The sequence below is a fragment of the Barbatula barbatula genome, assembly GCF_947034865.1.
Source record: "Barbatula barbatula genome assembly, chromosome: 11".
In the NCBI taxonomy this organism is placed as follows: domain Eukaryota; kingdom Metazoa; phylum Chordata; class Actinopteri; order Cypriniformes; family Nemacheilidae; genus Barbatula; species Barbatula barbatula.
Window position 1 is genome coordinate 20,247,998 of NC_136774.1, and position 17,384 is coordinate 20,265,381.

The following is a 17,384-nucleotide window of genomic DNA, read 5'->3' on the forward strand; positions in this document are numbered from 1 at the left end:
CTCTATTAACTGCATCTACTCATCTATTGCACTGTAACTTCAATTACTGCACTAACTCATCTACTGCACTGAAACTCTATTAACTGCATCTACTCATCTATTGCACTGTAACTTCAATAACTGCACTAACTCATCTACTGCACTGTAAATCCATTAACTGCATCTACTCATCTATTGCACTGTAACTTCAATAACTGCACTAACTCATCTACTGCACTGTAACTCTATTAACTGCATCTACTCATCTATTGCACTGTAACTTCAATTACTGCACTAACTCATCTACTGCACTGTAACTCTATTAACTGCATCTACTCATCTATTGCACTGTAACTTCAATAACTGCACTAACCAGTGGCGGCCGGCCAATAGAGGGCGCTAGGGCGCCGCCCCCCTTAAGCCACAAAAAAAAAAAATTAAAACAATTAAAACAAAAATAGTAATAATAATGAGAAAAACATCAGTATGTCAATATTTGTGTGTTTTAAATATGGAATGCACCCAGTAATACATATAAAATATGATACAAAATCATATTTGCAACCTTTCCTCTGCCTGTCTGACCGCTTCATCAGCTCTGGGGCGATAGAGAAAGCGCCCCAAGGAGGCGGGTCTATGTAGCAGTTAAGCCAATTGCTAATTTAAGATATGAATGTATGACATAAAATTTAGCCAATCAGCGTTCTTAAATAGAATCCAAGAAGGGCGATCATTTTATCGCCCCAAGCCCTGATAAAATAAGGACTGGGCTCTAGGGGCGCCATTTTTACTAAACGACAATGGCGAGCGCGGACGTTACTCCTCCAAGACCCAACCCTAACTCGGTGAAATCTCTCCTCCAAGATCCGTTTGAGAGGAGAACTTTGTCGGAGAAAGTTCGGGTGAAAGAGCTGGGCCCAGATCAACCTGACCTCTCAATCAAACAGCAGGCTAGCGAAAAAGGGAAGCAGTATATGCGCGGCTTCTCCCGTAGCTTCACACACACACACACACGTTTCTTTGTATATAGTTGACCTTAGCATAAAAATCATTCAGTTATATATGGTACTGTAAAAAATGTTAATAGTGTGTTTGCTAATATTACTGTATATATGTTTTGTATCAATTAATTGTTGCAGTTCTGGAGCACATTAACAATTAGTTACATTTAGTTTGATCATAAAATACTTTATGCTATTCTTCCAGTCAAAGGTTTGAGTTCAGCCACTTGATATCCATTTCTATATTATACATCCTTTATACAGTGTAAGAATTCCTATAAACTTTATAATAATTTAATGTTATTGTCCACTTTCCACTCTGTTCTGACAGCATGCATAATGCATATTGTGTTGCCTATTTACTACCAATGGCACCAACAGCCTTTCCAAAAGATGTTACTTATATGTAGAAATAGTCAATTGTTTACAAGTTCAGTTTAAATGCAAATAAAAGGCTTGTGTTTGTGCATCATGATGTTTATGTTTTTGTGTACGAATGCCTCAACTTTTTAATATTGGCATTAAATAATTACTGACTATTTCACTGAGCACTGCTGTCCTGCAGTTTGTGTTAAATTTTATTGCGATGGTTACGGAAACAAAAAAGTATGGCACAGCCCCACCGAGAATATTTTTCACCAGCCGCCACTGGCACTAACTCATCTACTGCACTGTAACTCTATTAACTGCATCTACTCATCTATTGCACTGTAACTTCAATTACTGCACTAACTCATCTACTGCACTGTAAATCCATTAACTGCATCTACTCATCTATTGCACTGTAACTTCAATTACTGCACTAACTCATCTACTGCACTGTAACTCTATTAACTGCATCTACTCATCTATTGCACTGTAACTTCAATTACTGCACTAACTCATCTACTGCACTGTAAATCCATTAACTGCATCTACTCATCTATTGCACTGTAACTTCAATAACTGCACTAATTTATCTACTGCACTGTAACTCTATTAACTGCATCTACTCATCTATTGCACTGTAACTTCAATTACTGCACTAACTCATCTACTGCACTGTAAATCCATTAACTGCATCTACTCATCTATTGCACTGTAACTTCAATAACTGCACTTACTCATCTACTGCACTGTAACTCTATTAACTGCATCTTCTCATCTATTGCACTGTAACTTCAATAACTGCACTAACTCATCTACTGCACTGTAACTCTATTAACTGCATCTACTCATCTATTGCACTGTAACTTCAATAACTGCACTAACTTATCTACTGCACTGTAACTCTATTAACTGCATCTTCTCATCTATTGCACTGTAACTTCAATAACTGCACTAATTTATCTACTGCACTGTAACTCTATTAACTGCATCTACTCATCTATTGCACTGTAACTTAAATTACTGCACTTACTCATCTACTGCACTGTAACTCTATTAACTGCATCTTCTCATCTATTGCACTGTAACTTCAATAACTGCACTAATTTATCTACTGCACTGTAACTCTATTAACTGCATCTACTCATCTATTGCACTGTAACTTCAATTACTGCACTAACTCATCTACTGCACTGTAAATCCATTAACTGCATCTACTCATCTATTGCACTGTAACTTCAATAACTGCACTAATTTATCTACTGCACTGTAACTCTATTAACTGCATCTACTCATCTATTGCACTGTAACTTCAATTACTGCACTAACTCATCTACTGCACTGTAAATCCATTAACTGCATCTACTCATCTATTGCACTGTAACTTCAATAACTGCACTTACTCATCTACTGCACTGTAACTCTATTAACTGCATCTTCTCATCTATTGCACTGTAACTTCAATAACTGCACTAACTCATCTACTGCACTGTAACTCTATTAACTGCATCTACTCATCTATTGCACTGTAACTTCAATAACTGCACTAACTTATCTACTGCACTGTAACTCTATTAACTGCATCTTCTCATCTATTGCACTGTAACTTCAATAACTGCACTAATTTATCTACTGCACTGTAACTCTATTAACTGCATCTACTCATCTATTGCACTGTAACTTAAATTACTGCACTTACTCATCTACTGCACTGTAACTCTATTAACTGCATCTTCTCATCTATTGCACTGTAACTTCAATAACTGCACTAATTTATCTACTGCACTGTAACTCTATTAACTGCATCTACTGTAACGTCAATAACTGCACTTACTCATCTACTGCACTGTAACTCTATTAACTGCATCTTCTCATCTATTGCACTGTAAATTCAATAACTGCACTAACTTATCTACTGCACTGAAACTCTATTAACTGCATCTACTCATCTATTGCACTGTAACTTAAATTACTGCACTTATTCATCTACTGCACTGTAACCTAATTAACTGCATTTACTCATCTTCTGGACTGCAACTTATTAACTGCATTAACTCGTATACTGCACCGTAACTTTAATAACCGCATTAACTCATATACTGCACCGTACCTTTAATAGCTGCATAACTCATCCACTGCACTGTAACTTCAACAACTGCATTAACTCACCTATTGCATTGCAACTTTAATAGCTAATGTCAATAATTTATGCACACTTAAGTCTCTTGCACTATTGTTTAGTCTAATTATCTGTTCATAGCCACCTGTACATTAATGTTCATAGTATATAGCCATCTGTATATATAGTTCATAGTAAATACCTACTGTCATATTTTCATAGAACATATACTGTAAAATATTTTTGTAGTCAATGCCCACTGTATAATATTTTCCTAATATTTTATTCTGTATTTATTTACTGTCTATCCTGCACTTGCTAATTGCACTTCTGGTTAGACCTAAACTACATTTCGTTACACTGTACTTGTATATGTGTAATGACAATAAAGTTGAATCTAATCTAATCTAATCTAATTTGTTGCACCAAACATTAAGACATTTTTTGACAATAAATAGATTAACGGTTTTTATCTCAACAATTTTTACCCATCTTTACCATTAAATTTTGATGAGGTATTTTATTTGCAGAACTATTTTATTACTGCCTGCAAATGATCACATTTCAAAACCAGCTCTTACTCATTGTGTTTTGTTGAATATCACTGATGTCCGTCTGAAACCTTGTAACCAAATTTCGTTATTTTTTCTTTCTTTCCCTAAATCATTATTATTAATAACCCTTTATGTTTGTCACAAATATCTAACCAATAAAAAGCATTTAAAAAAAATTTGTTGACTCTGACAACCCAGTATGCAATCGTTCAAAAAGTAAAGTATTTTATTCCATTTCCTGAAAAACAGCAAACAGTGCTTGTTTGTTATATTTTCGTTTGGGTGGGTCTATTTTTTCATGCTCTTCTGCAATAGTCAAACAGTTCTACATCTAAAAGTTAAAAAATAAATAATAACATTTCTGCAAAAATATGACTATTTTATTATAAAACCTACGTTTCAGTCCTTGATCGTGATTGGTTAAGCAGGCTTCCTCAACGCCACTGTGTGGCAAGAACTTGTTGAATATTTCTAAAAAAAATATTTCTCGGCGGAATGTTATCAATTGAAATACGTTATCAATACCATTACATTTTTTTCTGCTTTGTTTTTTGTGTGAAACCTTACCATATATTAACAACCGTTTTATACAAGCAAATCTCGAGAACTGCATTGAATTTTAAACAGCTAAGGGGCTCCATTACTGTTCTCGGCTGAGACTAACTGCTCTAATTCAGCAGAAATGGTAATAGTACAATATTTCTCTGATCAAGCGATGAACAATTTCATTTTTCGTTCAACCCCAGTCCAACAGAGGGCAGAGAAGTACACCATATCGTAAAATGAGAAACTCGCGACCGGAACGACTGAGAACTAGGCGTACGTCAATATGACGGTTTTGTGAGCAAACCAGCCGCCGTGATCCCTGGAGAAGCCCGGTGAATCGGTGCCATCAGACATTGCTATCATTTCCTTTCACACCAGAATGCGCTGAACCGCCACCTGTTAAAACTAGCCTTGCTTGGATGTCAATGGCCGCGAGGCTCGAGCGCACGGTATGTTGGCTTTTACACTGCTACCTGCACGGCGATAACCGTCTACCATGCACCGAAACTGACGCCGTAGTGAAGTGTCGCTCGTCATTTACCGTGACCATCAAGCGCTCCCCGCAGCAGTTTCTGTCTGACAGGGGAGCGGCCCGCGTCGCGTTTCCGTTCGTACCTGCAGCTTCTAACCGGACGGCTATGCTAAAGCTAACAGTCAACAGCCAGTGTGTTTTTTCTTTTACGTCAGTACAATAACTAACGTTACACCTGTAATAAATGATGTTACGTGGCTGTAAGTTAAGAAATGTTGCCAAAACGTTGTAGTTTAGAGACGTCGTTATCCGCGTTGATCCTGCGGGCTCTATCTTTGTCATCATTTAACTTAACGTTAAAAATAGCGCAGAGTTGTAGCTCTTAAACGGATTTGGCGGTGGTTTCACTGCGATCGGAGACGGCAGACAAAGGAGACATTGGAGTATTGTTTTTATGTTTTGTTTTTGTTTATAAATGTATAGCTAGCTGACTCGGTTAGCAGGAGGCGGCTGTCAACTTGATGTTTACTTGCCAGTTTAATTTGTCCTCTATTTTTATTTCCAGAAATGCAGTTTCATATTTTAAATGAGCTGTTAATATAAAAGCAATTTTTTTTGCTAAAAAAATCAGCGTTTTTGTTTATTGCTGCATTTATAACTTATATGACACGTCCGTGGCACTGTGGGTGTTGTTATGTCGATTGAATTTATCACCTGGCTGGCAGTGTTTGGTTTCAGCTAAACAAAGTGTAAAGATCTCTGTCATTTTTACTATGACGATTAGCATCGCCTGTCAAATGTATACACAACGGCGTTGAGCTGATGGAATTGTACACGTGAAACGAGGATGATGTCTCGTATTTCAGGTTGTCGCCTGGTCGCTAAGCACAACACTGGTACTTCTTACCATCCCCCTCTCAAAACCGACAGAGATTGTATCCTTGCATTTCCATCCCAACTTTCTTTTTGCCGACAAATGGCAGTTTTCCAGCTGCAGGCATTTCTCGTAATGCGCCATATGTTCCCACTGCGCAGCCGCGTGTCTGATGCTGTCTGGTGCATACGCATAATGGTTTCCCTTTGTTTTCTCTTTCCGTTTGGCATTGCACAGGACACACATTCATTCACAAATTTGTCGGCATTGCACAAGGCAGATCAAAGTTGATCTGTGTCTCTGATGTGTTGTCAGGGGATGAGAGGAGAGCAGGTGCTGCGCTCCTGGCTGCAGACTCAGTGACTTGTTTTTGGGCTCAGTATGGCGCAGAGAGGGCCTCAATTGGACTACCACATACTGCAGGACCTCAAGCAGCGCTTTCCTGAGATTCCTGAAAAAGTGGTGTCTCAGTGCCTTCTTCAGGTATGAATTGGCATCCCTGAATGCAAAAAGTAGGCTTTTGAATCTATATTTCTTTTTTATGATTATTATCTGTCTGTTAGATGATGTCATTGATATTTTGCTGTGTCATTCTGGGTAAATGGTCTGAGTAAACTAGAAGGGTTGCGTGTCAGGTGCAAAATAAATGTTCTCCTCATTGTCTTACATTTCCTCTTCAGAATAACAACAACCTGGACCTCTGCTGCCGTCTGCTGGCTCAGGAGAGTAATAGATACCTGTATGAGGAATACCACAGCCCGGATGAGCTCCACATGAATCGCAACCACATGCTGCGTATTAGCGTGGGTTATCCTGCTCCAGAAGGAGCCAAGAGTAATGCTGCGGGACGGGTTTTGGTGCATAGTTCAAGCGACAGTCACATCGAGCATCCGAGAAGCGGCTACCCTGAGCCTCTCTCGGCCCCCGCCACCATGGCGCCTTCACCGGGATACAATCCCTTTTTTATAAACGACCAAGGACGCTCGAACATCTCCACTCCTCCGCCCAGCATCCAGGGCGTGTCACCCACGTACACCCCAGTCCCACGTTACATGACTCCCATTACAGTAACCCTCTCCCAAAACATCCCCTCCGCCCCCCAAGCGCTACAGATTCCTCCCGGCGTCTATTGTAACAGCGGGAACACCGTGTACATGCGGCCTTCACCCTCTCAAAGTCCTCAGCCCACTCCCTGGTCCACATCAGGGACGCCCGTGTACCAACAGTCACCTTACGCTACTCCGACGTACCAATCCCCATACAATTCTCCCCAACATCAAGTCCAGCAACCACCCCATGGGTTTTTACCTATAAGTCCCCCTACCCTCCCTGGCCTGTCCTACCAGCAGCCCCCGCCAGTGTCCCACAGGTCCTTCATAACCTCCAAAGGCCCTATGAAGAACCAGATCGAGATCACGCTGGAGGGACAACGAACACGCAGTAACTCCCCTGTACAGGCACCGCAGGGATCGATCTACATGGCCACCAGCCCTTCCCCCGGATCCCCATCTAGGGGCATTAGTATGACCGGACCTCCAGGGGCCTCCATTCATCAAGGAATATACATCCACCAAGGTGTGGCAAGGCCCCGGCCCGCATCCTCTCCTCAGTCTGCCACCTCTGCCATCATCAAGATTAAAGTGTCTCCTGGACAGGCACAGCGTTCATCAGGCTCTCCGACGGTTGAGACGGAATCCCTCCTCAACATGGTGGACCAGGGTGAGCGCCACGGTGCCCCTCCACCGATCCTGCCCATTTCTGCACTCCCAGGGAGTGTCTGCAGCCAGATCGCACATATGCCTAGACGTTCCAGCTCGGGCTCGGATGACTACGCATATACACAAGGTATGATTCTGTGTATGCTTACAAGATCATTGTTAAATATAAATTTGTCATTCCTACAAACAGTTTTTGGGTCACCTTTTCTGGAGCTCTTGATGGTCAGACATCCCTTCTTGCCTGTGGGGGCAGTTCTACTCCAGAATTGACCAAAGTCAATCATCTTGCATTGTGATGCCAATGTTCACAGGTTCTGAAAGACCTTGTAATTTTTGAATTAGGCGGATACCATTAAAGTGAACTTAAGGGCATTCAAAGTATGTGTTTTTTCCGTTTGTGTTGATGTAAATGTAAATGAATCTCTTAAACAACCTTCTATAATTCTTTTAATTCATGATTTATAAAAAAAAGATAATTCTGTTAATCCATATCCTTGCATCAGTATATTGTTGGTTTGGCGGGTACCATTAACATGGAAAGTGTTCATTACAGTCTTGTGTTTGTATATTTCATCTGCAGCTCTGCTCCTGCACCAGCGCGCAAGGATGGAGCGTCTCCTGAAAGAGCTCATGCAGGAACGGCAGAAAGTGGACCAGCTCAAGACGGAAGTAAATGAAATGGAATTCGACGCCCTGCAGAGAAGATTCAGACGGGTGAACAGCACAAGCTTCATCCCTCGGGTAACAGAGAGACACGTGAAACATACCATTTTATTGCACATAAATTAGAGCTGCACAATGTTTTGAAATATTCCAATATGCATATCGGAGGGGTTCGTTTTTGTTTACGGCAAAAAGCATGGCTGTTCATGTTTAACAGTTGTAATGATGCTTTCTTTGCCAAAATATATAAACATGTTGACTATATGATGTATATATGTTTTTTGGCTCTATACAGCGCCGTGGTAGAGAGGACAGGAGGTGATGTGGGAGAGAGAAGGGGTGGGGCCGGGAAAGGAGCTTGAGCAAAAACTTAAACTCGGGTTAAGCTATGTGTCTGGAGCTCTGTCCACACTGTCACAGGCTTTAAATCTATTTGAATATAGTATAAATTGACTTTAAATGTAAAGCATTATTTCATCGTGTATTGTTTATTGCAATATTAAGCAAGTTATCACATTGCAATTTGTTTCAGTATTGCGCTAAACTTCCATCCACAAACTTGTTTGAAGACTTAAGTCTTGCATATAAGCAAACATACTTAAAATCACTCATCTGGCGTGTGAAAGAATGTCTGGAGTTATTTTGTGTGCAATTGAAGTGAGAGTAAAATGAGGGGGGGGTGAATATTGTGTTTTTCCAGCCAGAGGACATGACTAGATTTCGGTCTCAAAACAGACAGCTCCAGATCGACATTGACTGCTCATTGAAGGAGATTGATCTGCTGCGGTCAAGAGGTAACAATACCATAAATACAGTCATCCTTTTGACATATAATATGAACATTTACTCATGTTATTGTTGTTTTTTGTTTAGGCAAGTTTGATGTGAGAGCCATGAACAACTTTTATGATAATATTCAGCCTGGCCCTGTTGTACCACCAATAGGTAAATTCAGCATTTTCAATCAACCATCATTATTTTAATCTTTGTTCTCTTGCTGTATTGAAATATATAGTAGATTTAATTAGTTATAGGTTTTACTCTCTTGGGTTAAAATTAGCCCTTTGCTCTCTTGTATATCCTGTCAGAATCCTCCCGACCTCCGATTACACCAGTGCGGTGAAGGGTATTAAATATAGCATTATTATAGCGTTTCTTGCACCCTCGTTCTATTTTTATCACTCTTTTGTTGCTATGTGAAGCCAGTGGCCCAATTTCTGCAATGTCAAGGGTGTGGCAGAATACTCGTATTACTCTGAAGTTATCCATGAAAGTCAGAAATATTCCAGATTTCACACGTCTCACAACGTCTTGTCTCCCTCAATTAGTGCAGCCAGCGCCAGTGCAAAGAGACGAAGATTTTGAGGGCGCTCAATGGAACTGTGAAAGCTGTACTTTCCTCAACCACCCCGCCCTGCACCGCTGCGAACAGTGCGAAATGCCGCGCAACACTTGAGCTTGCCGGCCGCCTTGAGGGCCATGGACCTCATTCTTTGAGCTAATCTTCTTTCACCCTGTCTAGTATCCAACATCATCTTTCCTCTGTACCCTCAGCTTCACCCAGCCGTAACTGAGCCGTACCCCATTTTAAAAGAGATGCAGACCCTGTTTAATTGACATCCAATCGGAGCCCACCCTCTCTCGCCTCTTGAGGAGCTTCCTGCACTTGTATTTTTCTACTGAAAGAAGATGCTTCACAAGAGGACGGGAGGGCGTCTTGACTTTACAAAATCATTACAGAATCAAGCAAAAGGGATTGAATGATTGTCACTGGAGTGGACTGGGAAGGTGTGGATTTAGGAAAAGGAGGAGCTTCCAGATGTGAAGGAGGTGTGGTTTACCAAGCTACCATTCCGAGCAGAATAAGACTGCAGTGTTTACAGAAAAAATGCCCAACAATCCCATGCACAGGGCTTGTCTCCCCAGCACATCCAGTGTATTGAGATGTGCTGAGGTCTGAATCATTTTAATGTTGACTTTACACTGTATGTGCTCACTGAGAGCTCTTCTAGTTGAATGAAGAACACTATAATACCTGCACATGAACAATACCTGGTACTTTTATGCATATTATGCCACACTGTATACTGTTAAAGATGTCCATTTCCTGTGCAAATGCGTCACGTTGCTGTACTTAATAAAGGATCGAATTCTATGTGACATAGAACTCTATGAGGCTCTGGGGTGTTGAAATTGTTAGCATTGAACGTTTTTGTCTTAATTTTTGCCCAGGTCATTTTGACAATCAATAAACCACATCCTTCTTTTAGCCGTTTATTTGGTTAGTATATAAATAAGTACAGAATGTCACTACTGTGTTTGGGATACAAAAAGAAAATCGCTCAAACATCCGCTCAAAAGTTATAAATGCGTTCAAACACACCATGCATGCAACAGACTGTGCAACCTTCGAAACAAAAGAAAAACTTATTTCAGTCCGTCTTAAACTACCTGTATGGATACTTATGCAAAAATAAGGCAATTATAAACTAGTCTGTACGCTAGGCTTTGTTACGCCACAGGACCTCGATTTTTCTACAATGCAATTCTATCGAATCCCTTATAAATGGATAAGGGAGATGCAGACCTCAGAAAGCTGATAATGCACAAAATAACCAATTGCTGACATTAAAGGTAACAGTATATGCACTTTGTACAGGGTCTGTGCTTAACGTTTCACTTTATCTTACTATCACAAGAAGTGTTATGCTTTGATGTCTATCGGTCCATGTCCTGACCGGTCTCTCATTACACTAGACTGCTGGCACACACGAACGTAACATCTGTCATCTAGGTGCCACAACGGTGGGCATTCACTATAAAATTGTTTCATATTATTATGTGAAGTTCCTAAAGGGTTTTATTTTTTGCCTTTATAGTTTCCATTATGTGTGAGCTTTTGTCTCATAACTGTGATGTACTGTCGAGTGATATGTGTACATTTTTGGTCTATCAGGATTTTGCTAGAATGTTTCAGATCCCATAACAGATGGAGGTTTCCCTACTGATCATATCACAGACTGGCAGTATTCCCGTGAACATAAAAACCTGACATCTGGAGATGCTCATCTAACCGTGATGTGTTAGAATGACATGAGGAAAATGACTCGATTATAATGACAGACCGGAAAATTGTGGGATTTTAATGACAGGGTTTAATCTCATTATACTGTGGATTTATGGGATGAGGATAGTAAGGAAAGGGAAATGCATGAAAAGAAAATTTGTATTCTGAATTTAACAGCTTGCCATTTCCTCAGCGTGTTTGGAAATTCCATATCAGGTCCACAAAGAACAAATGTTCAGTGCATGAGCTGCTATAACAACAGTGAAGTGGACATTGAAGTGCATTGTGGGTATCGTAGCAGGTTTAGTAGTACTCTTCATAGTTCTTGGGGTTCAGGCAGCAGAGAATTCCTCCTCCGAATGAGAAGATGGTGGCGCCCCAGGCCAGACCGTAACCCCAGTTGAACTCGTGATATATTCTCAAACTGATGGTCTCGATAAACTTGATGGGATAAAGCACCAGACAGCAGGCCTGCAGAACCACTGTGAGAAACACAGAAGAGTGTAGGCTGTGAAATTTCCAGTCATCAAAGAGACAAAAGTAGGTTAAGGACATGAATTAAAAACCGTAATCTGGAGTCTTAAACTTCAAAGAAATGTAAAACTCCCCTCAAAAGACCAGAGAAAATGTCTCTTTCAGATACCTAATTTGTCATTCACAACTGGCATGACTGATTTCTAAAGCAGCTGTGCGCCGTGGCTCGGAAAAAACAGTTTTGGTGCTTTGTGAGGGGTGGATGCAAAAAAATGAATTTGCTATTTCCTGCTCCATTACCTGCAGCAGTTGTGCGGTACAGCCAACAGCACATTTGAAATGCATAATACATGAACCCTAATTTAATGTGTCTGCCAAACAGAAAAGGAAAGTCGACTTATAAATGTGCGCGGGTTGTGCGTGTACGTCACCTGCAGCAAACAGCATAACTGCGACCGGTCGGTAGAAACGTCTCCCAGAGCGAATGCAGACAGACACCAGGGCCACCAGGAAGGAAAGGAGGATAAGGAACGCTCCACCCAACAACAACGCTAATGTGGCAATCTGCCAGTCTGTGTTACATAAATGCATAAAAACGTCAGTCTCGCATTGCGTGAGTTATAAATCACCAATTTAAAAATGCACAATATGCATTATGATGTGCATAAACTTTTATTTGGACGTTCATTCATTATGAAATTTGATATGATTTACGTCACAAGCAAACATGTACAGTAAACATTCACAGTGCACGGCTGGAAAACTCTACATAAATAACCTTCATCCATCGTTTTAAACCCTAAAAATTTTGAACATTTTGCATTTTTAGATCATTTGATGGCATAAACTTCAAGGCTTTTAGAGATATTTTTCTTCATGCAGTTCATCAATTCTTAATCGTAGGTGTTCTGAGATCTTTGTTAGAGGCAGCGGTTCACGTCGGCCAATGCTTGCACCTGAAAACCTATGGATTCGAATTTTTTCACCATGTGCTGTAAATGTTTAAGTGCTGTATGGAATAAAGACAATGAACTATTGTTTAGTCTGAGCTGAAGATAAGATCCAATTTAATTCATGCAACTCTATCTGATGAGCCAGTAAACTCTTACGGGACACAAAGCTCATCTAAAAGATAGCCTTAAATATCTATACATACCGTAGGAATGCTTGTACTCACACCTGGCCAACAGTTACACTAACACTCACATCTTAGGTTTCGCAACACTGAACCTTTGTGGGCTGCATTGAGCTTATCGGCTTCTCTGGTGGGCTAAATGGGGCATCCCGTAATATATATTCCCTCCTCCCCTTTCTACCTCCTTCTGTCCCTCTTGCCTTTCATTCAAGCACTCTGAGACACTCAGTTAGAGTATTGCCTTGAAATAGCACTGAATCCTTTATGGAACGCAGGCTTGCAGCAAGGGAGGGGATATGGGGGTGCCTGAAACAGTATGCTGTTTCCATATCTGATGACATGAGAGTAAATGTGTGGAATCTCACATGTACATCGGGACTCCTGAAAAATCTCATTAGGTTAAGACGCCACAGGGAAAGAGCATTAGGCGTATACAATTCCTTAAGCTAGACCGAGGAAGGAAACAGTTTTTCCAATTGAATTTGATAATTTGGTTTATATTTCTGAATAAATCAGAATAATAAAACATAATGGAATAACCTATGTAAAATGAAATCAAAGCCGATTTAAAATGGTAAATTACAGCATGTCTTCGAAATTGTAAAAATTAACAAATGCCTATCTAATCGCAATGGGGTGATTCACTTTCTAGTAAACAGGAACAAGCAAACAATCGATTGCAAATTTGCAACATCACCCATGCTGAAATAAATCATAGACTGGGAGTGTTTGGCAATATTATACTTTTCCAGAAACAGAAAGCATTAAGTCATTCATAATGAACGTTGCTCGTAGTTTTGAGCTCGCAATTCCTTTAAATGTTTTATATTACTGTATAAAAGTGTCCTACAAAAGCAAGCTGTAGTTTTGACTGTTTCTTAAGCAAGTCCGGAGGACCATATTTTAAAATAGTTTGAAAATGCTTGAGATTTGAGTTTTCATTGATGGGTTCATGGAAATCAAACGGAAATATAATTCCACACACAGTAAAAAAGATAATGACAATTAATCATCTATGTCCATCTCATTTAACTAAAGAAAGGACAGACGTATTTAATATGATTATAAAAGCTGAGTGTTAAAAAGTTCTGAATCTGTCACAGTAAAGAGAAAATTGATTTTTTAATCATCCTATGATAAATGATCATTTCTAAGTGTCAAAACATAATTTTCTCAGAAGGCTTGAGAGCTGTTCTGGGGCACTTCCTCTCTGTTGACTGTATTTTTGTTTCTAATAAAAACAAAGCTTTCTACCAAATAAGGTTTAAGATTCAGATTATAAATATATCTTTTGAAAGACATTTGAAAGTTTTATTCTATTCTATTAAAAACAAATTCTGACAACTTGACCCTTGACCTCTCTGGACGGCCACCAGTCTGTGAAACATCAACACATCACTTTCCCCCATATGAGAAAAGGATTTCTCATGACTTTAATGCAACCTTGATGTATAGCTACGTCTGAGGGGTCTTTACGGAGCTAATCCCAGAACAAACCTACAGGGCTACAGATGGAAATGAGGACAGGAGATAAAAATCAAACATTCATTACTATAATCTGTTTCTCAGCGAGCAAGTGCCTCTCGGCTAGTTCTTTCAATCTAATATCACTATGATGAGAATAAGAAGGCCAATGTCACAAACAAGTGAGCGAATTCCATCAATAAGACACAATGTCTCCACATTCCTCAGACGGGGTGCATAGTGCACTGAAAGGCCGGTCACGCACCCCCTCCGAATTCAACCGCTGCCCCCTTTCCAGTGGAGCATAACATCAGCACTACGGGCGTCTTGCACACTCCTGCCATATCACTGTTGTTTGCGATTCTTCCCGAGAGCTTTCCCAACTTTAGCGTCCGGCTTAAAGTGCACGAGAAAGGAAGCCTGTTTATGTTAACAGTTTTTTAGAGAGTAATGTTTATGATTTAAATCACAGCTCTCAGCGACTGGAGCAAGATAATATTCTGGCCTAGGCAGCAGAATCGGCCGGTAATTGTGCAGCTAATGAGATTTAGTTTAATGCACGGTGCATAACAGAGAAAACAGAGGAAATGGAGTGACTGATTACAGAAAGCCCAAAATCAATAACCTGCTGCAGAGGGAAACAGCCATTCACCCAGACTGGCGCTTCATGACTTTATATGGAGTCAAAGAGGGCTTTTTAAAAATGACAGGACAAGGTCCAGAGCTAAACATAGAGCTTACAAAACGTACAGAACACAAAAGAAATGGACAGACTAATAGCTCTATTGGTACGTACTGTAGGTAAACATGCAGAGGGTGCTGTTATGGACTGCTCCAAACGGCAAACCTTCATGCATGCCAAAAAGGAAGTTTCTTTTTCAAAGCGAAATGACATTTCTAGAACGCGCCACTTGTTTCCTTGGTAACTAATCTGTCCATGTTCCGGGGAGCTCTCCTCTCAAAGTTAACCTTACTCCTTGGCCGGTGATGGGACTTCAACAAAGGCTCATTTTGTAGACAACAAAAGCAGAATGAAACTCCAGCTGGACCACTGATTCCATTTCACATTCCCACATCATTCTAAAGCCGTTCTGCAAAACACTATAGTGAATAAAACACTGCACTTGATTAAATGTGAGGGATCAATATCAAACAATTAATGAAGCTTTCTATGCAGACACAGAATCTGTGAAGAGATTAATCGTTTGTCGTCTTTTGTATTTTGTATTTATCCTCTACAAATTTCTATTGAAGTGAATTGTTATCTGTATTCTTCTTCTTATGCTATTATAATTATTATTTGTTTATGTTAAAGCACATTGGTCATCCTCTTGTTGAATTAATAGTTCCATATAAATAAAATGCCATTGCCTTCTTGACTTGCTGAAGGCTGGAGAGCTTTTTTCAAAACCAGAATTTATTTTCACTCAAAGCATTAGTTCAAACCACATCTGTCTGATCAGTTTTTTTTATCTTATAAGGTATAATAAGAATATATTTTAAACAAACTGTACAATAGTAAATAAACTTTTTTAAAGTTGAACCACGACAGTCAATGATGCACTATTGAGAGAAGAGCCCCTTTTGTTATCTTATATTCTCCTCCAGATACACGTTGCTGAACCGACTGACGTTAAAGTTAACAAAGCACCTTAACCAGTTTTATTTTCACACATTAAAATGTGCGTCAAAAACTTGCTGTTTAAACCTCGTTCGTCGAAAAGTTACAAAAGTATCTGGTCCCCTCACCGGTCCCCAGCGTGCTGGTGCACCGCCAGGTCGGAGATGCCGCGGGCTTCCAGCACGACTCCCACAGGGACAGGTGGTACTGTTCTTCCGCGGTGACCCACGCCGGACTCAGCACGGCCCCGACATCCAGGCAAAGCGCGAGGAAAATGCACACCAGACCCACCAACTTCAGGGGCGTCAACGTCGAGACGCGCACTTCCTCCGTGCCGCTCAAGGATGAGGCCATGTCGCCTGGATGCGCCCTGGAGGATAACCGAGGTTGCGTCACGTCGCCGGGGACGAGGTTCCTAAAAGTCGGGATATCTTTTCAGACGATCCTAATTTGCGATCACTGCTTTGAAGATTGCGGAGCAGCTGCCCTCGCGCTCCCCTCAACGCGACTGCACTGCACATTACTGAAACATCTCTGCTGCACCTGCAGGGTCCTAGTGCCTAGGCAGCTCTCCCGGGACCCCCCCATCTGGCTTAACTCTTCGTTTTCGAATCTGGTATATTTTCTCTCTTTATCTTTCTTTTCCTCGTTCTCGTTCTTTCTTGTTTTATAAACAGACAGATAAGGCAAATGGCACCCTGCCCTATTTCAAAACATTGATAATAAACCATTTATCAGACCAATTAGAGAACGATACACATATTTCAGGCGCTCTGATGTTGATGGTTCCTTTTTTATGATAAATAGCTGAATGGATAAAAGCATCTGTTTGTTAAATTATTAAATGGAAACGGAAATTGAACGCAAAGTTGTTGTTTTTTCAAAGAAAAACGTGTGTTATTGGATCTTGCAGAAATGTTGTGCAATTTAATATTAATATAAAATGTGTATAATGAAGCATTACACAGGGGGATTTCCTTAACAGGTATACTCAAAGGAATTCATCCTGTTGGAAATAACGATCAAACGTTTTATCCATTTGTCAGCAAGGGTAATATTTGCAGACAGCCTGAAAAATACAAATTGTTCATAATAGGAAAATCTGACAACAAGGACCTTGACTTTGCAGGGTAATAAGTATACCCTTAATATATTTGTTCAGCTCACAGGACATGCAGGAAAACAACCATTCATCTCATTTTTCACACAGGGATTTTTTTGTGTAGGAATGTTGTATTTTATTTTCTCTTTTGAGTCAGATCAACAATTATGTCATAACAGGTCAAACATACTTTTTTGCAATAAAGATGTGAAATGCACCCAATTGATGG

The 17,384-nt window shown here is 40.2% G+C and overlaps 2 protein-coding genes across 3 annotated transcripts; one reads left to right on the forward strand and one right to left on the reverse strand.

Annotated features, from left to right (window-relative positions):
- The first annotated feature begins 4,753 nt into the window (after positions 1-4,753).
- Positions 4,754-10,684, forward strand: tab3 (TGF-beta activated kinase 1 (MAP3K7) binding protein 3). 2 transcript variants are annotated; one of them, XM_079468484.1, is made up of 7 exons: positions 4,754-5,014; positions 6,227-6,394; positions 6,592-7,756; positions 8,210-8,370; positions 8,993-9,086; positions 9,166-9,237; positions 9,621-10,684. In XM_079468484.1, exons 2-7 carry the CDS (start codon positions 6,293-6,295, stop codon positions 9,746-9,748), a joined length of 1,722 nt encoding a protein of 573 aa, XP_079324610.1. In that variant the 5' UTR covers positions 4,754-5,014; positions 6,227-6,292; the 3' UTR covers positions 9,749-10,684. The 2 variants fall into 2 exon arrangements, with proteins under 2 accessions (XP_079324610.1, XP_079324611.1); XM_079468485.1 differs by having other exon boundaries at positions 4,792-5,014; positions 9,626-10,560.
- On the reverse strand, positions 10,561-16,589 carry tmem47 (transmembrane protein 47). The gene is made up of 3 exons (XM_079468486.1): positions 16,182-16,589; positions 12,265-12,405; positions 10,561-11,841 (listed from the first exon to the last, which is right to left on the reverse strand). Exons 1-3 carry the CDS (start codon positions 16,405-16,407, stop codon positions 11,663-11,665), a joined length of 546 nt encoding a protein of 181 aa, XP_079324612.1. The 5' UTR covers positions 16,408-16,589; the 3' UTR covers positions 10,561-11,662.
- Between the last annotated feature and the right edge of the window lie 795 nt (positions 16,590-17,384).